Raw genomic sequence first — 25,652 nt, forward strand, 5'->3', positions numbered from 1 at the left:
CATGCCGAAGTCAAAGTAGCTTTCATAATTGAGCTGGCAAATGTCATTTTTTCTAGTTGTAGGTCTGGACATCAGAACATGGGAACTGTTGGTAGATGTCACAGGTTAAATTTGATATTCTTATTTAGGACTTATTTCTTATCTTGTTACTCATCAGGAAAAGAAGTTTTATTACTGATGCAAGCGCTAAACACCCTTTCAACCCCAGAGGAGAAGCTGGCAGCTCTCTGTAAGAAATATGCTGATCTTGTGAGTATTAAATTAAAAGCGTGAGGGACGTATGAAATAAAGCTGAATATGTGTATATTTGACAAGCTTTCCAAAATGTACTTTCGATGTAGCTTAAAATGTAAAATTAGCTCGGCGTGGTGGCGCACACCTTTAATCCCAGCACTCAGGAGGCAGTGGCAGGCAGATCTCTGTGAATTCAAGGCCAGCCTGGTCTACACAGTGAGTTCCAGGACAGCTGGGGCTACAGGGAGACCCTGTCTCAAAAAGACCAAAAAAATGCTATTTCTTATCAGACTGGCAAAAAAAATTTAAATGGATTCTGTTTGATCAGAACAAGCTGGAGAAATAGGTACTCGTGATTAACAGCAATGAAAATTTACCTTGAAAAATGTTTTTGAAGGGCAATTAGGAAATATTTAAAATGCACTTATAGATGTGCACGTGTGCATAAATGCCGAACTCCAGAAGAACACCCAGGAAGAATATATAATGAACTTAATGGTATTTCTACCTTTTAGAAGAGGAGGGACAGTAAAGGCAGACATGCACTTTGACTTTTATAGCAGAACTTTAAATTTGGATGGCCACATGATATTTCTGTAATTAAAGATTTTAAATGAAAAAGCCACACAAAGTATTTTAAAAATTAAATAGACACAATATTTCCATCTTTAAGTATCCTTTTAAGATGGACAGGTAGGTGCTAAGAAGCAGAGTTCATTTGTATTTGAATAAATTTTGGCAATTGGGCCCTATCTTAGTATAGGAGGACAAGGGTTTCATGACCCGATTGAGAGGGATTCCTCAACTGACAAGAATGTACATGGGGATCCCAGCTCATTCCCTGGGCATTACTGAACGAGGCTTATTTAAAGTAATTAAATATAAAAAGTCATCTTAGGAAAAGTATTTTGAAATAAAGTTTAGAAAAATTGCATTTTTAATAAAAATAATGAATTCTATTATTAATTTCCATCTTTCTTTCTGGCAGATGTCGTCTCAGTTTTAAAGCCAAATAAATGACCTTGCCAAACCAAATTGATAGAATTGCCTTTTTCAGGCCAGAATCCAGAAAGCCTTCCAAAAAATCCTTTGTTGTTAAGTTTCAAAAATTTAAGCAAAAAAGTGGGACATTTAAAATATAAGAAGAGTCTGGCATAGTGGCTCATAACTATAATCTCAGCAGCTGGGAGACTGAGGCAGGAGGATTGCTGCGAATTTTAAGACAGTATGAACTACATAATGAGTCCCTAGTCAGCATGGGATGTAGAGTGAGGTCCTGTTTCAAAAAAATTAATTAAAGGAACACAATGACAGACAGAAGAGACCTCCCTTTGAGTGCTTGGTGAAGGTCATCCAGGAGACTCCCAAAATAACACAGGCTCTTGCCAAACCTCTTGATTATCACCCAGAACTAGTAGATAAGACCCCTACTGCTGAGGACAGGACGTGCTTTGAATACAGGACTTAGAGCAGTGGAACAGGCACTGACCTGGAAGCCTCCTAACTGAAGTTTGGCTATCATAAAGCTAGATGATGATATGCAAACCGTCAAGGGAGAAAAACAATCAATGGTCCAAGCCAGCCCTAAACCCTAATAACCACAACAACTGGCATGGCAGACTACCTCTGTTGGTGTAGTAGTGGCACTGTTATCTGTGGGGCAACAACAGTTATCTGATTGGACATAAAGCCTTCTCAATGAGAGGGAACTCATGGGTGGCACTATAAACTCAGCCAAATACATATGGCAGGAGAGGACACAGATCCCAGAGAAATCTCTATCTCTTTCATATCTCTAGACAAATGAAATTTATGACTATATGCTAAATATTGATCTTTGTATTTACAGACACATATACAGTACAACGCTCATGGGGGTGCTTCTTTTTGCAACAGATGGAGGCTACTGCAGAATTGCACATCTGGTCAGACATAGAGAACATACGTCTAAGAGATGCCCAGTACTAGGTGACACATCTACAGTTGAACCTCTACAACTAAGGCTCATGGAACATAGCAGAGCAAGGGGTAGAGAAAAAACTAATGCGTCCCTCAACTCTCACCAGTAAAGCTTCCTTATACAATGGAGGCCACAGAGAAGGCCACAACTGGCCAAGTTTAAAGGACCAAGAGACTGCAGAGTATATATCCTTGGATAGGAGTCCTATACGGAACCTCACCCATCCATGACTCAGGGACCATTGCGGAAGAGGGTGTGGAAAGGTTGTAGGAGCCAGGGCTGATTCATGAACACAGGGAAGCAGAGGCTTTCAGGCTGCTAGAAGCGTGTACATGTGAACTTGTGGCAATGGCGGCATTGATGAGTTGACCATGTCAACTCAGTTAAACAAGGGCCTAGAGGGAAGGAGAGAAATGGGTGGTGGGCCAGCCCTAGATTGAGAACTATTGGAGACTGGTTGCTGCTGGGTGAGGGAGACTCTGCCTTACATGTGATCTCTAGATGGCCTGACTAGACTCCAGTGGACAAATTTACACTGAGGGACATCTGAATAAAAATGTTTGAACGGATAGGACTTAACACGTATGGTAGAATACATGAGGTCTGGTGGAGGGGGTCTAAATTTGACTGGGAACTATTGTATGAAATTACAAAAGCTCAATAAAATTTAAAAAAAAAGGTAAATAGGGGCCCAGACCTTTGCAGACTTCCTGGGAGTGCCTGAATCTGGCCTCTGTGTGATACTCAGGGATGCAAACAACCTAGGTGTCCCTCAACTGACAAGTGGCTAATGAAAATGTGGTACATTTATACAATGGCGCTCTACTCAGTGTAAAGAAAGACAAAATCATGAAATTTGCAGGTAAATGGATGGAACCAGAAACTGTTATACTAAGTGAAGTAACACAGACTCAGAAAAGCAAATGACATATATCCTCCCTCATATGTGGAGCCTAGCACCAAATCCTTATGTGTGCGTATATCGTGATGTAACTACAGGAACCTGGAGAATGGAAAGGAACCACAGAGGTAAAGGGAAAGAAGGAGACAGAGAGAATAGTAGGAGATAGGTGTTACTAAGGGAGAAATGGGCAAAATGGGGGTATTTAAATCGGAGGAGGAGAGAGGGTTATATGAGGAACTATGGGGATAAAAGGGAAGGAGTTCAAGAGAGGTGGGACCATCAGAGACAGGTCTTATCAAGGGAGAAACGGGGAAAATGGGGATACTTTAAGTGCGGAGGGCATACAAGGAGGGTTAGACAGCGAGAGAGAGAAAGGAGAAATAAATAATGCCTAGCTAGTGTGAAAAAAAAAACCAGAGGGAATTGTATTGGTCCAAAAACCTACTGAAAAATTACACATGCAACATCTCTACCTGTGTCCATGTGTACAGCTGAAGGCTGTAAAACAAGAAACAGTGCCAGACAGGAGAAACTGCCCTTTGAGTTGTTGGTCTGGGTAGTCCAAGGGACTCCCAAAATTACACAGGCTATTGCCACAGCCCTTGATTGCCACCCAGAACTTGAAGGTAAGACCCTATTGCTGAAGATAGGAAATACTTTGGACACAGAATTTGGAGCGAGGAAGCTGGAACTGATCTGGAAGCCACCTCTCCTGAACGCTAGCTCTCACAGATTTGGAGAACACTATGCAAGCTGCTAACGGAGAAGAATATCAATGGATGATCTGACCTCAGTTTCAAGGCCTAATAACCACAACAATGACTGGCACAGCAAACTATATTGGTGCAGTAGTGACACTTCTATCTTGGGGGTAATCAACAGCTATTTAATTGGACTTTAAGCCCACTCATTAGGAGAAAACATGTGTGGTACTGTAAACACAGTCAAATATAAATGGCTGGAGAGGTCATAGATCTTGGAGAAAAACCCTAAGGTTGTAACATTCTTAGACAAATGTAATGTCTTACTATGTGCAAAATATGAATCCTTCATATTTACAGAGAAGTATCCTGGTCACCACTCATCAAAGAAGCTTCTTTTGTGACAGATGGAGGTTATTACAGAGTTCCACAAGTGTTCATACACAGAGATTGTCTGTGAATTGCTCAAGCATAAGTGGCACATCTACAATGGAACCTCTACACCTAAAGCTCACGGAACACAGAACAAGGGATGACGAGAACACTAATGCATCTTTCAATTCTCATCAATGAAGCTCCCTCATGCAACAGCAGGCCAGGAACACAAAAGGTCACAAATGGCCAACGCACAGAAAATAAGATTCTACAGAGCGTGGGTCCCTGGATAGGGCTCCTATATTAAACTCCACCCACCCTGGGCTCAGGGACCATTGTGGAAGAGGGGGAAGAAAGATTGTAAGAGCCAGGGGAGGAGGTGCATGGCCATGTGGAAGTGAGTCCTTGCTCATATGAGCCTACAGCAATGGTGTCAGCATGTATAAGACCTATGCAAGCTCGAGCAGACAGAAACCCAGGATAGAACTGTGGAAATGGGCAGCAGGCCCCAATTTTAGTCGAAGAATAATTGGCAGTTGATTACTGCTGGGTGAGGAAGAGCTGATCTTCCTAAAGCGAGAGACTCTAGATAGGCTGACTAGACCTCAGTGGATGAACTTTCACTGAGGGACGTCTGGGGACACTAACTTGACACGATAGGCCTTAACACAAATGACAGAATGCATGAATTCCAATGGGGGGGGTCTATTGGAGGGTGCTAATGGGAAGGAGGTATAATGATGATGAAGAATTGTTCTGTACGAAATGCACAGAAATTCAATAAAAAGTTTACAAATAATAATAATGGGAGGGATAGACTGTAGCTCATTGGTGGAGTACTTGTCTAACATGTGCAAGCTCCTTCGTTTTATCCTCTGCAAAACACAAACACACACACACACACACACACACACACACACACACACAAGTAAGAGATTCGATATTCTTACCTGGTCTTCAAAAGACAGAGCCTGGGCGACGTCCCTTGGGAACCCATCGATAACAACGCCTTCTTCATCAGGCATTTGCATCAACTTTTGCTTTATCTCAGTAATTGTTGTTTCCTATGGTAAAAGTGAAAATCACAACTAAGCATGGAACCCTAGGAACCTGCACAGACATTGTCTTGGGAGGGAAGCGCATCATCGTGCGGTGTACCTGTGGGGCCAGCTCCCCGTTGGTGATGATCTTGGCAATTAGACTCCACTTCCTGTTGCTGCTGGCGCTGTGGATTTTCTTTCTCAGTAATTCTCCCACTGAAATGCACTGGAATCCATAACGTTCTGCGATTTTCAAACTCTGGGTGCCCTTGCCACTTCCTGGACCACCTGGTATTCAGATAGGCAACACAGTGACCTTATACAGCAAGAAACTCTGTCTTACACCACCACCATTCTCAGAGGAGGTAAGGACTTGGGAGCCCCATCTAGGGTCGGATGTGACTCTGTCTGTAGTGTTCTTGGGCTCCTTCTGACTGCAGAGCAAACGACTCAGTCAAGGGAGAGCAGAGATGTCTTGACCAACTGTACCTAGCTAAGGGGACTGTGTTCCCAGTGTACCTAGCTTAGTACAGCAACTCACTAGGGTGGGGATGCAGCCCGAGGGCGTGCTGCTTGGCATGAAGCCCTGGATTCCATCCCCATCACCACACAAATAACCACTACCAACAATGATAACAAGAAAAGTAACTTAAGACTCAGTCAATGGAAGATCTAATAGTTTTCCCTTCTGGAATCAAAAAGCATACCCTATGGAATATAAGAAGCAGTGATCAAAGTGGGTTCCCAGACTTTCAAAGAGTTACCATGCAATGTGGTGAAATCTGATGATTATTTTAAAGCCAAACACATGCCAGGATTGACATACCTTATGTCAGCCAGTTTTCCTGAAATCTTTTTGCTGAAGCATGTCCTTGCCTTAGCTACTTTGAATTCACAAGTCTTTAAAAATTATTTTATTTATTATTTTTATGTGCATGAATGTATTGCCTGCATGTGTGTAAGTGCACCCATGTGGTGCAGTGCCTGTGGAGGTCAGAAGAGGGCATCAGATCCCCTGGAACTGGAGTTATGGATAGTTGTTAGCTGTTATGTAGGTGCTGGGGACCAAACCCAGGTCTTCTGCAAGAGCAGCCAGTGCTCTTAACTGCAGAGCTATCTCTCCAGTCCCTGAATTCACAAATTTTATGAAGGAAAAATGCAGAGTGAATAAAATAGATCCTTAAGGTAGAAAAATTTCATAGAATGCTTCACTGTGATATGAAATAATCAACATTTCAGTCTAACTCAGTACTAGCTAGTAACTTGCATTTTCTTTTTAAAATAACTAAAAACCAACAGTAAAATGTTAACATGTACCTTAGATTTTATTTCAAATCATACTCGATTGCATGTTAGTTTGTATTTCTAAACAACCTAAATTAACTGGAATCTAGCGTTAGACTACATTTTGATATAAAATAGATAGTAATTAACCCAGTCTGTAGTTACTGGATGATAATTATCTAAATGAAGTATTTAGTCATTGAATGTATGCAAAATATTTTAAAAGTTGATGTTTAATAAGTAATGAAATGTAGAAATATTCAACAAAGCAGCATTACAGTCTGTTCAGCAATGTTGACAATAAAAATCAACAGAAAAGAGAGTTTTTGCTACAAATATCAAAATTTTTTAGGGCTGAAATAATTTTACATATAATCACTTAGGTATTTTATTCTTTTAAATAACATAAGTGAAGAAGAAAGGCTTTGTTTTGTTTTAATAAGCATAGTTCAGAGTGGGCATATTTGGTTTTCAGAATTCTCAGAATAACAAATACAAACAAGCAATTAGAGTCCATTTCCTACAGCTACTGGTTCTGTGAATCTTTCTGAGCCCAAATTCCAAATAACAGTCCATCAAATAATGTCTAGCTTTCATTTTTTATTGCTTCTATTAAATTGAGCATAGGAATGCTTTTTACATTTTGACCATCCTCTTTCTAAGATATCCTACTTGACTAAGCATTTGTGATTTCTGCTTCTACCAAGTTAAATGACCCTCCCCCTCCCCCATCCTCCCCTTTTCTCTCTCTGCTCCTCCTCTTCTAAGTTTTGGTTGAAAATAGCTGCTTTGGCCTTATTAACATATGCTGTTCAAGGACTGACTTGAAAGTATTTTTGTTTGTTTTGGTTTTGAGACAGGGTCTCATGTTCCCAGGCTGGCCTCAGACTCATTACATAGCTCAGGCTACCCTTGAACTTCTGACCTTCTTGCCTTCATTTCTTGACTGCTGGAATTATAGCAGTGTGCTACAATGCCTGACTTGAAAAATATTATCTGAGTGACTCAATGGATAAAGCCAAGCTTTTTTAAGTCTTGAAGAAAGCAAGTTATCTTTCAAAAGATATTTCAGGGGCTGGAGAGATGGCTCAGCAGTTAAGAGCACTGACTGTTCTTCCAGAGGACCTGGGTTCAATTCCCAGCCATCTGTAAGTCCACTTCCAGTAGATCTGACACCCTCTTCTGCCCTCTGCAGGCACTGCATGACACTGGTGTACTTACATTCATGCAGGCAAAACACTTATACACATAAAAAACGTTATTTTCACACTTGATCTCATAATCCAAATCCATTAATGATATAAACTGCTCTTCTGGAAGGTACAACTTCTGTTTCCAGTACCCATGTTAGGCAGCTCACAACTGCCTGTAAACCCAGTTCCAGAAGATCTGACACTCTCTTCTGGCCTCTGTGGGGACATATGTACATATGATACACACACACACACACACACACACGTGCACACAATAAACAATAAAAATACATCTTAAACACACTAAGGAAATCATGGTACCTTCTAGAAAAAATATAGTCAACTACTTGAAGCAACAGCAAATTAAAAAAAATGAAGATCATCACAACTGACATATAATAGCATTAATTTATCGGACGAGTTTGATTACTGAAGCTTCCTAATAAATTAGTTTTACATTTTCTAATAAGAATGAGCTTAATTTTGTTCTATTTACTTATCTCCAGTACTTATGATATCAACATGGATCTGAGTTTTTATGATTTTATTAACCTAAGACTCGTATCTATATCAAGAAGGGCAGCTTTAAAAATTTGTGAGTGCTTGAGGGGACATTTGATTGACATAGATGCACTGCCATGTGAGTATATACACCACTCCACATTTTCTTCTTGGTTGGAAGTAATAAAAATTTGTAAGATCCAAGTATAATTATGCTACAAATCCTCAAGTCAGGAAATTGCCCTAATTTTCTCAGAAGGCTTAAGATCTGCCTTTTTTTATTTTTCCTGTCCCTTCTTAGTCATTTAGAAATTACACACATGGGTCTGTGACATTCTTGTAATGTCACAAATGAGCCAAATCCATGAGCAGCAAGTTGAGCTCACTGAATTAAAAAGAACTATGAGGGCCAGTGTGATGGCTCCATGGGTAAGGGTGCTTGCCACCAAGCCTAAAGACCCGAGTTCAACCCCCAGAACCCACAGGGTAGGAAAGAGTCGATGCCTGCAAGTTGTCCTCTGACTGTCACACGTGCATTGTGGCACATGTGCTCCCACCTACACACATACACATAAATGAATGTAAAAATTAAAAACAAATAAAAAGAACTGTGAAATGGGTGAGATTTGAGAATTTATATCTTTTCCAATGATTTTGGTTTATTGAAATATTTTAGTCGTTTTCATATGAAATTCACAGTGCACAGCACAGGACATCTGGGCTGCTTTACGTGAAACAACCTGCTGGTGCTTCATGGGCAACCAAGCTCTTGTCTTTCTCATTCTGATAATAATCATCAAGTTCATGAAGAGCAAGAAAAATGGAATTGAAAGAATGTGTTCCATCCACCTATAGACCATAATGAATGGAAACAATTCCCATTCTTCGCCAGTAGCTTGCCTTTAAATTTTTATTTTCTAGGGAACAGCCTCAAATTTTAAGGCACAAAAAGTATTCCATTTTCAAGAATACAGATTTATGGACTATCAAAACACAAATATTTTTACTTGATTTTTCAAAAACTGATTTATTTCTTTCTTTGGTGGTGGTGGGAAGCAAAGTAAGGACTTTCACATGTTAGAAAAGTGCTTTATTGCACCCTTCAAACTTGACTTCTAAATACTCTTCCCATATTATCGTATTTGACCATTCAGCATTAAATATGTAATTTCATCTTCATTGCTCTGATGTATACTGTTCTAGTTTCTTTCTCCATTGCTGTGACAAAACACTGACCACTACCAACTTGGGGAGGAAAGGATTTATTTGTCTTACATCTCCAGGTCACAGCTCATCAGGGAGCCCAAGGCACGAACTCAGGGAAAGAATCTGGAGGCAGGAGCTGGAGCACAGGCCATGGAGGATCGCTGCTTTCTGTCTTGCTCCCCTGGCCCCTGCTCAGCCTGCTTTCTTATGCAACACAGGCCCACCTGCCCAGGGGTGGCATCACCCACAGTGGTCTGGGCCCTCCCACATCACTCAATAATTAAGAAGAAGCCCCACAGACATGGCCACAGGCCAGTCCAATGGAGGCAATTCCCCAATTGGGGCTCCCTCAACCCAGGTGTGTCAAGTTGACTCTAAAGCTGTCCAACACATATACAAAGCTATTCCTCTCAAGCTGAAGTTCCTGTTTCAGCTCAGCATTTATTACTATTTTCTGTTGCCATCTGCCCTGTGTCTTCTGGCTCAGGACTACTCTGCATGGGGCCCCAGGCGTTTGGTTCTCTATTAGAAGTTATTGGTTAGGGTACTTTTGGATGTTCCATGGCTAACACTTGCTTTTGGCCATCCTGGGGACGCTCCATCCAGCTGGAAAGCAGTGAGAGCTGCATGCTCACAGGCCTGTTCCTGATTTTTGTAGATTTTGAGAAAGCTAGAATTTTAATTTTGTGGGGCTGGGAGACAGCTGAGTTGGTAAAGTGCTTGCTGCTCAAGCTTGAGAACCTGAGTTTGAGCACCAAAACCCTTGTAAAAGCTGTGTGTGGTGGCACATGCTTGTAGTCGACTGGCGGGGAGGTGGAGACAGCAGAATCCCGCCACTCGCTGGCCAGTCTAGCCTGCTTGGTGAGCTCCGGGCCAGTGAGAGACTGTTTCAAAAACCAAGGTGGACAGCACCTGAGGAATGACAGCTGAGGTGGACCTCTGGCTTCCATATGCTCACACACATATGTCCACCCCCACACAAGCATCTGTGTGCATACACATGCTACCACACATACACCCCCACACACAGCTGCCACCCCACAAATTAAAAAAAAAAAACACTTTGTAAACCCACTTAAAACATTTTCAGTCTCTCTTCCTTGTGACTTGGCATTGGATTCATATTTTCATATTCATCAAAAGATGCACAGTGTGTCTACCTTTGAATTTTTGCAAAATAACCAGAAGTTATTGTTGGGTAAAACACTGCTTTCTTATATTTGTTTGTCTAATAAGATGGAAACTTAAATTTTATTGTAGTACCAGTTTTCCAAGATTCACTTACATGAATACTTGCCAACATATTATTTGTTTTCCCTCTGACGTTGCTAGTGAATAAAATTTTGATTTGTCAAATTAAAGAAAAACATTTTAAAGAAAATATCTAATTGACTAGTTACCCACATTAAAGACTAAATTAAAACCACAGATTAATAAATCTTGACGAGATTACTTTCAGTTCCCTATGGAGAATTCTGTGACGTGACGGGAATCTACGAACATACAAGGAGCCTTGGATTACAAAATTGTAATTTTGTTTTACTGAAAATTGCTTTAAATCATCTCCCTTTCTTGTCCTTTGAATCTTTCTTTCTATTGTTTGACATTCTCTAACTCAATATTTGCAAATACGATGTTGAGTTAACATTTCTGAAAAGTAAACACATAAATCAAGTTACTGATCCTTTGGATTCTTTCCATCACGATCATACCTATGACGAGGATGATTTTGGGCCGAGGCCTGGTGGGGTCAAACACCTCATATTCTTCGATTAGCTCTGCAGTCTCAGACAGGTCCGTGTCGCTTTCTATGGAGAATTGATGGATTGGAGGGAGTCGGTCGTAGCGTCGATAAGGAAAGTTCGAATTTTCAGGCATTACTGCAAAAGAGTAAGATAACTTTGAAAAGGAAAAAAGGCACAGAGAAGCATTTTCCACAGTTGACCAATTAGCATAAGGAATTTAGTAAATGAGTCTCACTCAGGAGACAAAGAGAACACTGACGACCCAACAACCCCTGCACAAGGGAGGCAGGTGTCCACTGGGCCTTCAGTGAGGGATCCGGCTCAGGAAGCCACTGTAGCTACACACAGCAGTGCTCACATCTCCCCCCACCCCCCAGATGCTCATCAGTTAGAACTTTCCGTTCTCTGCTGATCCAACACACAAGACCATCTGACCACTGACTTGCTGGACTCTGTTTAGTTCCAAGAAAAGGGTCTTCAGGTAGCCGTAGACAGCTTTTAGGAAACGTGAGGAAAGGCTTTATGGGGAATGGAACTGATGGTAGAGGTTACTCCTCTGTCTTAAAATGTCATCATTTCACCCAACACAAGGAAGCACGTAAGCATCAGCCTTGATTACTTTCTTTTCTCATGTGTCACTGACTCAGGGGCTTTCTCACCAGAACACATTGCCAATGCATAGCCTGCCCTCATGTCCCCTGCATGACTCTTCCCTGAGGCATCACCATATTTACCAGGGTGATTAGCAGATTCTTTACTGGTCTACCTGCTTCCACATTGACTTGCATTCCATCTCCTAAAATGCTCCTGCCTTGTTGGATCAATGACTGACTCTTTTTGTTATTTAAACCTCAAATGTCACATTCTGAAAGAGACTTTTACTGACTTTCTGAACTGTGGCTCTCAAAGACATAGCTCTAATGCTCTCCACATTGCCTATGACTTTGCTGAGAGGTTCCCATTCATCATTCATTGTCTTCTATTACACTGTAAACTCTGAAAGCTGAGACCTTCTTTATGATTTGGAACTATGAATTCCTGACATCCATTTGGTGAATGGCCAGTGTCCAATAAGCATTTGTTGAATTAGTAACAAAGGGAATACCTTGTTGAGATAGCTTGCCACAGAGAAAAATCCAGAAGATGAATAAGTAGAGGATGTCCAGATTGTACAGAGCTTGAATTGTGAGTAAAAGGTTTAGATTTAACCTAATAAAAACACAGTGGGAGATTTGGGGAGGTATGGAAAAGTGACACAAAGAAATGTATTTTAAAATATTTTATTAAATTATTTTTATTTTATGTGTATGAATGTTTGCCTCCATGTATGTATGTACACCACATGCATGCAATGCCTGCAGAGGCCAGAAGAAGACATCAAATATCCCAGAAGTGGAATTACAAATGGTTGTTAGCTGCTATGTGGGAGCTGGGAACCAAACCCAGGTCCTCTGCAAGAGCAGTCAGTGCCCTTAACCACTGAGCTATCTATCCAGACCCAATAAATATATTTTATTTATTTATATGTTTTTATTTTATGTGTATGAATGTTACACATGCATGTATGTAAGTGCACCCATGTCATGCAGTGCCCACAGAAGACAGAAGAGGGTATCAGATACCATGGAACTGGAGATACTATGGTTTTCCCATAGCTGGAATTCGAACCCAGGTTCTCTGCAAGAGCAGCCAGTGCTCTTAACCACCAAACCATCTCTCCAGCGCCAAGAAACATATTTTTTAAAAAGAAACCTTAGATATAATGGACTTAAGCACAGAAAGAGGAGGAGTAGAGAGAACACTATGAGGCTGTAGTAACCCATCAGAGAAGAATGAGGCTTGGGCCAGGCTCTTAACCAAAACAGTGGCAATGAATTGGCTACATATGAACAAGATGGTTAGGGCTGGAATACAAGGAATAAAGTAGGCATCGGTTCTAAAACCATTTTCAGGTTTCAAGCCTAAAAGGATAAGGTACACACTGCATTGCAGATAATAACTCTGTGCTTTCCTTTCTGTTCTAGATAGGCTGGGTTCCTCTTGTTCCTGAACACACCTATCATCTCATACCGTCTTTTTTTTTTTTTTTTTTTTTTTTTTTTTTACCTCAGGGAGTATTAGCAGATCACTTCTAGGAACCCCAGCCTAGCATAGGCCCAAGTCCCTTAGTATAGTCAGTTCTAAAACATGGGGTATCGATGGTTAGTTTTGATTGTCAAATTTATCAGATTAAGAAATTCCTAAGGCATTGGTGTGGGGTGCCAGACTGAAAAAAAGGAGGAAAAGGACAAAATCAGCTGAGCTATGGCATTCTCCACTCTGCTTCCTGACTCACTGAGATGTGAACAAGTAGCCACACACTGCCACACACAGACCTGGTCCTGCTGCCAGGCCTCCCCCACCATGATGGACTGAATCTCCTGAAACATGGAACAAACAGGCCTTTCCTTCGTTAAGTTGCTTTTTGTCAGGTAGCTGACCACTGCAACAAAATATTAACACAGTATTTTCTAGAGCATCCATTATGTTTCAATTAATCATCAGACAGACCTTTCAGTGTACTGTGGTGATGAGAATATTTAGCCTTGCTATCCCATACCTGGAATATATGCTAAAAAGAGATGCAAAATACTTTTTCTAAATTCATTTATCTTGTAATTAATGTTTTTGTTGTTTTATGAAATAATTTACATACTTAACCTTTATAAGATTTTTTAATTTGCTTTTGTTTGTTTTGAAATGCTGAGGACTGGACTCAGGGTCATGTATGTAAGACGAATATTCTACCAACTGAACTCTATCTCCATCTGCTTTGTAGGTTTAAACTGTAATTGGTGGAATACGTAACTAAATTAACCAAAATTGACAACTACTCCTGAGATTTAAAACAAAATGGTTATTTCTAGAACTAGAGTAATTCATAATTTTTTTACAAAAAATATTGGCACAAATATACTAACATATTATTATCTTGAAAAACTACTCTATGACAAAAAACATTTTCATCACTCTAGCAATGACTTTCCTAAATTAAAACATGATAACACAAAGTTATTGACTGACCTATCTTTAAAGTGTTAATGTGGGATGGGGATCCTTTTTCCTTCTGTTGGGTGCATACCACTGAATCAAGAATTACCTGTCAATTAAAGTTCTAGTCCCAAATACCCAGAAAGTTTCTCTTCTGGGGCATCTCATTAGATTATGTGCAGCATGCCTAAAACCACATGCATCATATTTGCACTGAAAGCAATATTCAGTTCTCCTTTTCCTCTTTGTTTCCACGATGTCAGTCAGTGACTTAATTTTGAAATTAAAAAAAAAAAACATTTATTGAGTACCATTTTTAGGACTAACTTTGTCACTACCAAGAGAGAGCAGAGGGCATCTATGCTCAGGGAGCTCCCAGTGTAGCAGTGGAACCAAGCATTAAAAACATAATTAGTAGCCCAATGGATGCTCTGGGAAACACTGTGTTAATTGCTGTTTTGGTTGCAGTGGTCAGCTACCTGACAAGAAGAAACTTAACGAAGGAAAGGCCTGTTTGTCCCATGTTTCAGGAGATTCGGTCCAGCGTGGTGGGGGAGGCCTGGCAGCAGGACCAGGTCTGTGTGTGGCAGTGTGTGGCTGCTTGTTCACATCTCAGCGAGTCAGAAGGCAGAGTGGGAATGCCATAGCTCAGCTGGTTTTCTCCCTTTTCCTTTTTTATTGCTAGAGTGTTAAATTAACAAGTGGTTCCATTCCTATTTTAATGTGTCCTGCCAGCTCAGGAGTTCCAAACTGGTCATTTATAAATGCCACATGTCCCATCTGTGCATTTTTTTCAGCTCTACCTTCTAAAATTTGTATCTGTCTGCCTTTAGACAATGATTGTTCTCTCTAGCTCTGTTCTCTGGTGTGACCACTGTCTTCTCCATTCTCTGTTGTACACGTGGCAGCCTGGATTCTATGTACTATCAAACCAAAGAAATAATATCAAGATGTAATTTTGTTGAAAATAGACATTTTCTATGCCAACTTGGCTAGCAACTTCTCAGCTGATTGAATGCTGTAAACCCTTAGATTTGAATTTTTCCAATGTAAAAATGTCTTAGATTAAATCCAGTAATACTTCAAGTTTATTAATGTTTTGAGGTTTAAAATAAGTTTATGTCACTTATCTAACAAGGGCAAGGGCTATGTATTTAACATTATGCCAAATTCTAAAGGTATAATGACTCCCTGGGAAATAAGTAGGCCATTTGGGGAAGACATATGAACTTTTGAAGACTTCTAAAATATTCTGATTAGAGGTGTGCTGCAGGAGAACTGGCTAAAGTTACTCTGGCAGCTGCAGCCTCCAGATGTACCAAATCTGCGCTGTGTGTATGCATTTGAACTGAAGCTCTAAATTCCAATTCTGTTCACTCAACTACTCTGAAATCCTAGGCTGTTCTCAACAAGCCAGAACACTCACTGATTTACAAAGAATGAAATTTTCAACTTAGGACTGACATCATTTATTAGCCAGAACTGGGAATATTGGTAGACTATATGAGAAGAGGAAGGAAAAAAAATCACTTTAGAATTAAAATAGTTCTAAGGATCAAATTAAAATATTTGGTGCAAGATTACTTTTGTAAGAATAGAAGACACGACCTCAACCAAGGAAGTTAGTCCGGATGTGACGACACAGCTTATACTGTACTGAGTGATACTTAAGTGAACGCTAGGATGGACCTTGTACAATAATGGGATCAACTTCTCTCTGAGTCTCCTAATGGTAATATTATTGTCTTATGGTCACACTAAATATATCCTATTTCTCAGAAGTTTTTTTTGTCTGTTAGAAAATCAAAGTTTCTGACATTAGTTTCAAACAGCAATTTCAGATATTTCGGTCGCATCTTAGTATCACTAGCTCACATAATTTTCCAGTAAAACACGAGTACCCCAACTTAAATCACTTAGTTTTGACTCCTGTGCGTACAAGGAGGGATGCTTCTCCCTCTGGGCGTGTTCTTACTGGAATGACGTGTCTGCATCTCCTCTTGAACTTCTTGGGGTTGTGAGCCTGAGCCTTTGCCAGCTAAGGTATCTCTCCAGCCGTGAGATGCTTAAACATTAGCACATCATGATATTTTCCCACACCGCATTCAAATAAAATCTAAGTGGGTCATGACTGAAGTAGGTTACACAAACTAAGGGTCGTTTTCTTCTTATATTTACTAAAAAGAGAATACTCCAGTTCAAATTCTGTTGGTATGGCTAAAACCAACAATTTTTGAGAATAGTTTAAAATTTTTAAAGGTTTTTAAAAATATTTTATTTATTATTTTTATTTTATGTGTATGAATGTTATCTTGCATGTAAGTGAGTACACCCGTGTTGCACAATGCCCACGGAGGACAGAAGAGGCTGTCGGATCCCCTGGAACTGGAGTTACAGACAGTTGTTAGCTGCCAAGTGGGTGCTGGGATTCAAACCTGGGTCTTCTGCAAGAACAGTCTGTGTTCATAACCACTGAGCTATCTCTCCAGCCCCGAGACTAGTTTAAAATTTAAAAATATAATGGTCTTAGCCACTAGAAAAGAATTAATTTAGCTTCCCTGGTTGGAATGGATTCTATTTTTTCACATACAATTGTACTTACAATTTCATCCGCAGCAGCCTTGAAGACTGACTGGACCATGTTTCTGACAAGCATGAGTTTCAGAGAGTGCTCTAGCAAATTCCAGCTCTCGGTTCTCAACTGCTGCTAACACAGTAAACAAGTTGCTTCTGCTGCTTTCATAGTGCACCCAAATGCCAAATCTATTCTATTCAGCAGTTGCTTAGTGAATCTTTATTGAATTAACCCATACAAACCTCACATGTACTTATGGAAACACATTAATATGAGCCTTGGTCTCAAAAGTGTATTAGTAAGCCAAAGCACTTTCTAGCTAATGAAAAAAATATTGGATTGTTATATAATAAGTAGGAATTTTCCTATATTCTACTAGTGTATTTGGAAAAAGCCTATTTGCAATTTAAAAATAAAGTCATGTTTTAAAAATGTAATTCATCCTACAAATAATGAATTTGGCAATATAAATTTTCAGAAAATTGCTGGACAATTCTAATTTTGTTCTTCTTAACAGGGGTATTTAGAATTAGAAGCAGAAAAGGATAATTTTTCTCAGAGAACTTACACATCCAATCAATTCGAGTACCCTCTCCAGTCCGTATGGTATGTTCTAAGAGCTCTGCTCTGCCTGTGCAAGGCCTGTTACTCTACACACACATTACCATTTCGCAGGAAGGATCTCCGTGACTGTCCTCCATTCAGTGGGGGTAAGGTCTTCTTCTCCTGGCTGACAAATGTGTCCCATTTCACCTTGTCACAGCCACCGAGCTCCTTGACTTTCTGCAAACAACTTTCTAGGAACTCTATGGGGTCTTCAGGCTTAGAACACATCAATCCATTCAAAAGGCTCTGAGACACAAAAAAGCACAAATGAGATGCATTCGGACACTACCCTTGTGAAAATGTTATGTCTCATCTCTAAATGCCGCTTGCTCTCAGGCTTTTCATTCTTCAGTTTTTAAGTTGTTATATAAAGTAATGGACTTTACAGTGACACGTCATACCTGTTTGTGTATCGTATTTTCCTCATACTCACATCCCATTACCTCTGTCACCCCCATCCCACTGGTCCCTGTTCTTTACCCCCAGTGTTTCCCCCACTTTCATGTCATACATATGGATACATATGTTTAAATCTAGGTTCCACATAGGAGACAGAATAGTCAACGTTTGCCCTTTCCCCCACTGTCCTCTCGTATCTTTAGTCTCCTCCCTCCAACAAGGAGTCTCGCTTATACTTTCAAGCCATTTACTTATTTATTTAAGTGTATATTTTACATGAGAGAAAACCTGTGACATTTGTCTTTCAGAGCCTGGCTTATTTCACTTAACATGATGACCTCCAATTCCATCTACGTCCCATGTGTCTTCAAGAATGACTTAATTTTGTTCTTCTGTATAGCTGGTTAAAATTCCATTGTGTATGCTTACTACATTTTCTGTACCCATCTGTCCTAGTCATCTTCAGCTGTCAACCGCAGACCAGAGTCATCTGAGAGAGTCTCAATTGGGGGATTATCCAGATCAGACTGGCCTTTGATCATGTCTGAGAGATTGTTTCTGATGATTGATGTGGGTTGGTGCAGGCCACTGTGTGTGGAGCCATCCTTAGGCAGGAGGGTCTAGGATAAGAAAGCTAGCTAAGCAGGAGTGTGGGAAGGAGGGAGGGAGGGAGGGGGAGAGAGTGAGAGAGTGAGAACCAGAAAACAGAATTCCTCCAAGGTTTCTGCTTCACTTCCTGCTTGAGCTCCTGCCCTAATTTCCCCTGATGGATAGTTACTTCAAAGTATAAGTCAAATAAAGGATTTCCGCCCCAAGCAGCTTTTGGTTATCACCTAAGGTGATTTCCTTTCTCAGCTATTGTGACTAGTGTCACAATAAACAGGATATACAGGTATCTCTGAGATATTTGTAGATTCTTTGGGGCATCCAGGAGTGGTTTGGAGTCAAGTGGTAGTTCTAATTTTAGTGTTGTTGCTGTGTGAGGCAGGGAGTCCTACAGCCTAGGCTGGTCTCAAACTTGCCATTGAGGATGACCTTGAACTTCTGACCCTCTTGACTCCACCTCCCAAGTGCTAGGATTACAGGTATACAGCACCACATCCTGTTTATGCAGGGCCGGGGCTTGAACCTAGGGTCACAGGCATCTTAGCCAGCACGGTACCAACAGAGCTGTATCCTCAGTCTATTCTGAGGAAGTTTCGTCCCGTTTTCCATAGTGGCTACACTCAGACGCAATCCCACCAGCAGTGCATACAGGTCTTCCCAAGTCCCTCTGCACCCTCTACAGCACATGTTTAATTTCTTGGTTTAGCCATTCTGACTGGGGAGATGAAATCTCAGGGTGCTTGAGATTGGCATTTCCCTGATGATTAAGGATACTGATCACTTTTTTTTTTTTTTTTTTGCCAGTTCTTCTTTTGGGGACCGTCTGTTCAATTCCTTTGTCCATTTATTGATTGGATGATATGCTTTGTTGGTGTTTGAGCTTGATCATATATTTTACATATTAATCCCTTGTCAGGGTGATAGCTGACAAACATTTTCTCCACTCTGTAAGCTGTTTCTTCACTTTGCTTCCTTTGCTATGCAGAAACTTCGATTTTGTGTAATCCCATTTTTTATTCTTGCTAATATTTCTGGAGCTACTGGATTCTTTTCCAGAAAGCCCCTGCCTGTATCTTGAAATATCTTTTCTGTTTTCCTCTAGCAGTTTCCAAGTTTCAGATCTTACATTAAGTAAGTAAGGTCTTTGATCCATTTTGAATTGATTTTTGTACAAGGCAGAAGATAGAAATCCAGTTTCGCTCTACATGTGAACACCTAGTTTCCCAGTACCATTTGTTAAAGAGGCTGTCTATGCGCCAATGTTTGTTTTTAGCACTTTTGCCAAAAAATGGATAGCTGTAGCTTTATGAGTTTATTATGAGATCCTGTATTCAATTCCACTGGTCCACATGCCTGTCTCTGTGCCCTTCACCTGCTGTTTTTGCTGCTCTGGCTCTGTAGCATGATTTGAGACCTTGTATAATGATATCGCCAGTATTGTGCCTTCTGTTCTTGCATTTATTTTAAAGCACAATTTGGATCGGAACTGTGGTCTGATTTAGGAATTAAAATGATCCTTTAACTTCCTTACCAGTTAGCTTTCAGATCAGCATTCTCTGCCTTTTAAACAATTCAGGCAATCTTGTAGTTCAGTACAGAAGAGTTTGATCAAAGCAAGATCAAGTGCAGCATGGGAAAACGCCCCCAGCCATTATTCACTTATTTGTTTACATCTTTAAAGTCTTATCCCATCGTCAAAGTCTGTAAGCCTTAGTTCTGTTGTAAATGGGGGCAATGATCCCTATCTCACAGGGTTTAAAAATAATTTTAAATATATATTTCAGTAGTGCCTATTAAGTGCCTCGGTTATAATACATGCTCAACAAATGCTGGTTTTAGTTACTGCTATCATAATTATCACTAAGTCTCTCCTGAATACCTAGGTTGGCTTGTGGACCCTCTCTTTTGTGTTCCCATGGTACCCAGGATAAAACATCACATGCCATTTATACAGAAACATTAGTTTATGTGTCAGTCTCCTCTTCTAAACCATAAGATTTTCAGCAAAATAGAATAGGCTTCATGTAGTTTTCAGTCTGAGGCACCTGATACTTTCCGTGGTGCCTAGCAGGTACATATTAAGCTTTTATTAGGACCAAAAGATAGTCCCAATCTCAAGTCTGAGTGAGACTTAAAACGGAAGTCAGAGATTTAAAAAGTGCGATTTGATCTGCAATAAATCTCCATGATTACAGAGGAAAAGTATAATCCTGGTTTTTTGTTTTTGTTTTTTTAATTCATGGTACCTGATGTATCATCTGTAGTAGTTTCCAAAAATTTCTTAAGTTGAAATACCAATTCCTGGGAAGTAGATGATGTGAAAGTTATTTTCCATGGAAAATGTATGGACTATTATCACCTATATATTATTAATGTACAGATCATATACCGTTGGAAAGGTTGTCATATCTAAACATAGTATGTTCATTTTTAAATTTGTTTTGTAAAATTTTCCAAGAATGGCAGGCAATTTGTATTAGGTGCAAATGTTTTCTGAAATCTAAATAGAGTGACTGAGGCACACAGCTCCATCAGGTGAGTTCAATTGCTGAAGCAGAGAAACCAATTTCTGTGGTTGGTGCGGCATACACACACTGCAGGTTAGCTTGCCACACTCCTGTGACCCTCTGAGCCAGAACTAACTGCATCAGCACATAAGGACCGTATGTCTCACATGCATTCTCATATGTGTGCTCACTCACATGCACTGTCAGCCCTGTCCCTATTTTATTGGTCAGGAAATTATGTCTTAGAGATGTTGGTGCCTTATTCAAGCTTAGGTTCAGGATTCCAATCCCATTTCTGATGGCAAAACCCATATATTTTTCTCCATGCATCTTATAAAAATATGATATGGGATAAAAGAAAACACCAGATTCTCTGCACCCCATACATAAGCAAACCACTTAAAAACTAGACCTTTTACTTTTGCCTTTTCCTCATGCCTAAATTGTGTGTCTATGTGTAATGGAAGGTTTCCTGACTGTAAAATAGACTTTTCAAGCTCTCCCAAACAGAATGAATTCCCTAAAGAGCAATGATTTTTTTAAAGGGGTCAATGAGCTCCACTCCTTTGATCATTTAAGTCCTTTTTTCTAATAGCCAGTCTCCCTCTGGGACTGAAGATAACTAGTATATGTCAGTTTTTGAGTTAATGTTTTGAAACCGTGATTAATCTAATTGGAGTCTATAGAATTCAAACTAATTGACGTCTCCACTCTAAGGTACAAGATCAATACACACATTATAAGGTTGGGCAGAATTAGGGACACAATAAAACTAGCAGAAAAATTTAAAAAAACGATTTTAACTTAAAAGTGGACATATTTTCCAAATACGAACCTACTAGGTATCCTATTCCACATTTAACCTTCCCAGCATTCCACACAGGAAGAAACCTGAAGAGCTCCATCATATATCCAGGTGCTTGGTGATCTGCACATTCAGTCATCAGTTACTGACAACACTGGTACCTGATACCAACAACTGTTTAGGGGTTCCACAGCTATCTGGTTAAACTTCACGTAGCTAGACTGTTAAATTTGATGCGAAAATCGATTTGGGAAACCTCAAGTGTTTGGCTTCTGTTGTTTATGCCCATCACCCAGGGAGTCAGGTCTCCTTCCCTCTGCCCTGTGCACAGCAGGTTCATCTCACTCTGGATGGAACTACCTGCCACCACTTAATTTGCATACACAGCTTAGATTTTCACGGAACACCCAGGTCCTCCGTGGTTACCTCAAACCAAGGAAGAAAACAGTTCCCACATTATAAAGAAAAAAGACCTCAATCAAGCCATATTTTGCAATCAGGTGACCCCCTGACTGATGATTCTAACCATTCTTTTAGAAGTATAGAAATGGAGCTGATCTCAGTCTTAAAATTTGTAAAAAAATATAATGGTCTTCATCATCTTTTAGCTCTTCATTTCTTTATTTGTTTTGGAAAAACAAACAAAAAAATTCTCAAGACTTCCACACGCTTGAGGCCAGTCCTTATTCAAGGCCACCTGATGTAGTTTTGTTTTTTGTTCTGTGTATGTGTGTGTGTATTTTGGGGGTGGGTGCTGGTAACTGAACACAAGGCCTCACACATGCTAGTCAAGTGCTCTACCACTGAGCTACATCTCCAGACCACCACCTAGCTGTTTTCACGCTTGCAAAACAGGCTCAGTAGATCTGACTTCACATATCAGGCAAGAGTGAGCTCAGTGGGTTATTTACCTGGAAATCTTGACTCCAGATGACCCCAAAACAGTAGCTTTGGAAAGGGTGACAGAAAATGAAGATCTGTAACTACCGCAGCCAGAGTTAACGATAGCTTTGGGGGGTAAAATCTAGTGCAAAAATTATTTTCTCAAGTGATCTTGTACTTTCCTTTTAACAGAACAAATACCCCAAACAGGGAAAAGAACAACGTGGCCTTTAGTTTATTATATTAGTCTACCATTTCCTTTGAAATGGGAGGCCAGCTTTTTCAGGGACGTCCTAGGAAGCTTGGCTTGGTGCCATTCTTTTTTAAATTGTGTTTTGTTTTATAACCTAAGCCAGGGCACTTCAGATTTAGGCATATTTTAAAATGCTGGATGGAACGAAGGAAAGGAGCAGACGTCTGAGGGGGCTCTGTCCCTTCTTCAGCTCATCCCTCAAGCTTCCTTTCCCACATTCTTAGTGTTCCCGCATAGCCCCGCATCGCCCTCCCTTCCCCCCCGGTCCCGGGTAACGGTGATGCTGCCTCACCAGCGGAGGCCAGCAACCCGAGTCACACCTGTCTGGCCGCTCCAGTCTCTGTAGGTGGGCGGAGGACGCAGGCGGAAGGCTGCAGCCGGGGAGGCAAGCGGGGAGAACCTTTCAAGCACCCGGAAAACGTGCCCAGGAGTTCATTCACTGAAAAGCGCAAAGCTGCACCGACTCAGTGCCTGTCACCCAGGACGTAGCGCTGCACTCCATGGGCTGGGATTCTGGTTTTTATTTATACCTTCATCCCTCTTCTCCAAGCTGTTCCTGGGTAGGGCTGCTATGGCCCACCAACCCTTGGCGCCTGGGGCGACTAGGGCTCTGGACCCTCCAGTTTCCAACCCAGTCTCCATGTGGGCGACCGTTCACTCACCTGGCCTGACCCTCGCCCCTCGAGAGTGCTGCCGGGCCTCCGTGCGCTGCCCACCCTGGGTGCCCACCTGTGAGGGTGCGCTGGGGGCTGCCCACATGCAGAACCCAGTTTGAAGAGGGGAAACTTGAGCCGTGCATCTGAAGGAACCCGGGCAACCCCAGGGACAAGCGACGCGGGCTGGGGCGAGGGGACCGCCAGCTCTGTGAGCACCTTCACTTGAGCCCCGCGCGGGAAGGTGGAACCCGGCACAGACTCTCTGCGCCCGGGGATGCCGGCTCCGGATGCTCGGATGCTCGGGATGCTGGGCAGCCTCTGGCCGCCCCCCAGGCTCTTACCTCGAAAAGCTGAGGAATGTCCCTCCGGGCCAGGTACTCCTTGGCGTCGTTGGTGTTCATGGCTGTGCCGCGCGTGTCGTGGGACGCAGACGGGTTGGCTCCGGGACTGCGGGGCCCCGGGGCTGGGCAGGCGGGGCGCAGCGCTGGCTCCGAGGCGCGCAGGCCAGGGTGCCCCTCGGCGTGTCCCGGGCGCAGCTTCTCCCGGGCGGTGTAGTCCGCGCTCCCTCCACCCCCGCGTCCGCGCGGGTCCCCGAGCCCAGCTGCGCGCTCCGAGCAGCGGCGAGGCGGCTTCCCGGGCGCTAGGGGAGGGGCGCGGAGGAGGACAGCGCGCCGACGCCACCAGCCGCCGCCTCCAGCTCTGCGAGCTCGGCCCGCGCCTCCCGGAGCCCCGCCGTGCGGCGGCCGCCAGTCACGCCAAGCTCCGCGCCGCGGGGTGGGGGTGGGGGGGACGCGTGGGCCGCAGTCACACCCCTGCTGGCCGCACCCGCATGGGCGCTGGGCGGGACCCAGGGCCAGGACCAGACAACTGGAACCTGAGATATTTTCACTCCTCCAGATCCTTTCTGTACACACACACACACACACACACACACACACACGTATGCGCCCGAACTCCCGGGGGGGGGGGCTACCAAGTCAGAGAATTCACCGTTTATTCTTAAAGTTATTGATTTTCCAGTGGTTGACAGGGATCTAGGAGGGAGGGCAGAGGAAAGAGGACGCCTGGATCAGCATCCACCCACTTCAGGTCATTTAACATTTCAGTCCCTCAGCCCTGAAGGAAAGTTTTGCTAGCTGGTTTCACATTTTTTTCCTGCCGAAGTCACAAAGTCTTACTCATTTGAGTATACGGCCGGGGATCATTAGCAGAGAGATTAGTAACTAGACAAATAATTGTTTCCATGCAGAAGAGGAAGACTGCGACGGTGGAAATCCAGAGACCCTTTAAACTAGAACTTGGTTGGTGGGGTGCGGGGCATCAGATTGGACGAGCATGTGGTGGGGGGCCTAAAGGTCAGCAGAACCCCTCAGCAGAGGATGGTTAGTTGGGGAGGACTCTTGGGTGCCCAAGGGTTAATGCGCAATGAGCCTTGTATTGCAGATCGTGGTAAAGGTGTGTCCATCCTTCAGCACCGAGATGACTCATTTCCCACACCAAGATGTCTTTTCACTGCCTGTCTGAGAGATGCTCCATGGCTCTTGGGATTGCGATCTCTAACTGCATACAAGGCCCTTACACTGTGGGTGTGTGGGCGTGAAGGAAAGGCCACTCTTGCTGGCATCTGGGGTCTGGTGGAAGGCAGCATCTTAAATGCTCCCCAAACTCAGTGAATGCCTGTTTCAAATTCGCCTTTAGCCACCTATTCTTGGTTCTGTGTCTTGTCACACATCAACCGCTGCTCAAGCTTCAAGAAAACTGAAGCTTTGCCGCCAGGGAAGGAGCTCAAAACTTGATTAGCTAAGTTTTGTAAGGTAAATGAAGTTTGTGAGCACTTGTGAAGCCATGTGTCATAACCCTGTCGTAAGGTAGCCTTAAACAGGGCAGGCATTTCAGCTCGTGGGGATCTGTGTCCCCTGTGAGAACATGGCCCAATTTCCATTTCTTTAGCTTGTTTAAGAGCAGGCTGTGGAAGGAGTCACAGCTGCCTCTTCCCTTATGTGACCATGTTTGAGAAGTGCCAGTGGCTGATGGAACAGCAGAAGTGATGCACATGGAACGCAAGAGGGCATTCCTGTAGGACTTTCCAAGGTCATTCTTTCTAAACAAGAATTTGGCAGAACAGAGTATACAACCTCTGACCTCCTGGTTCTGTTTTTGTTTGTTTTTAAAGGGATGTATAGCGTCCGT

At 42.1% G+C, this 25,652-nt stretch overlaps 1 protein-coding gene across 5 annotated transcripts in view; it reads right to left on the reverse strand.

Annotated features, from left to right (window-relative positions):
- The window catches only part of Ak5 (adenylate kinase 5), a 272,457-nt gene extending 248,212 nt beyond the window's left edge, over positions 1–24,245 (reverse strand). For 2 of the 5 annotated variants that reach the window (XM_029553800.1, XM_029553801.1), the window contains exons 1-5: positions 23,804–24,241; positions 17,414–17,600; positions 11,111–11,278; positions 5,333–5,502; positions 5,125–5,238 (exon numbers count right to left, since the gene is read on the reverse strand). In XM_029553800.1, the coding sequence (XP_029409660.1) occupies positions 5,125–5,238; positions 5,333–5,502; positions 11,111–11,278; positions 17,414–17,600; positions 23,804–23,863 (699 nt within the window). In that variant the 5' untranslated portion in view covers positions 23,864–24,241. Of the gene's footprint in view, positions 1–5,124; positions 5,239–5,332; positions 5,503–11,110; positions 11,279–17,413; positions 17,601–23,803 lie in introns of all 5 variants that reach the window. The other 3 variants (XM_008848652.3, XM_008848651.3, XM_029553799.1) reach the window with 3 other exon arrangements.
- Positions 24,246–25,652: the final 1,407 nt, after the last annotated feature.

This window comes from Nannospalax galili, unplaced genomic scaffold, assembly GCF_000622305.1.
Source record: "Nannospalax galili isolate Female #2095 unplaced genomic scaffold, S.galili_v1.0 scaffold1124, whole genome shotgun sequence".
Taxonomy (NCBI): Eukaryota; Metazoa; Chordata; class Mammalia; order Rodentia; family Spalacidae; genus Nannospalax; species Nannospalax galili.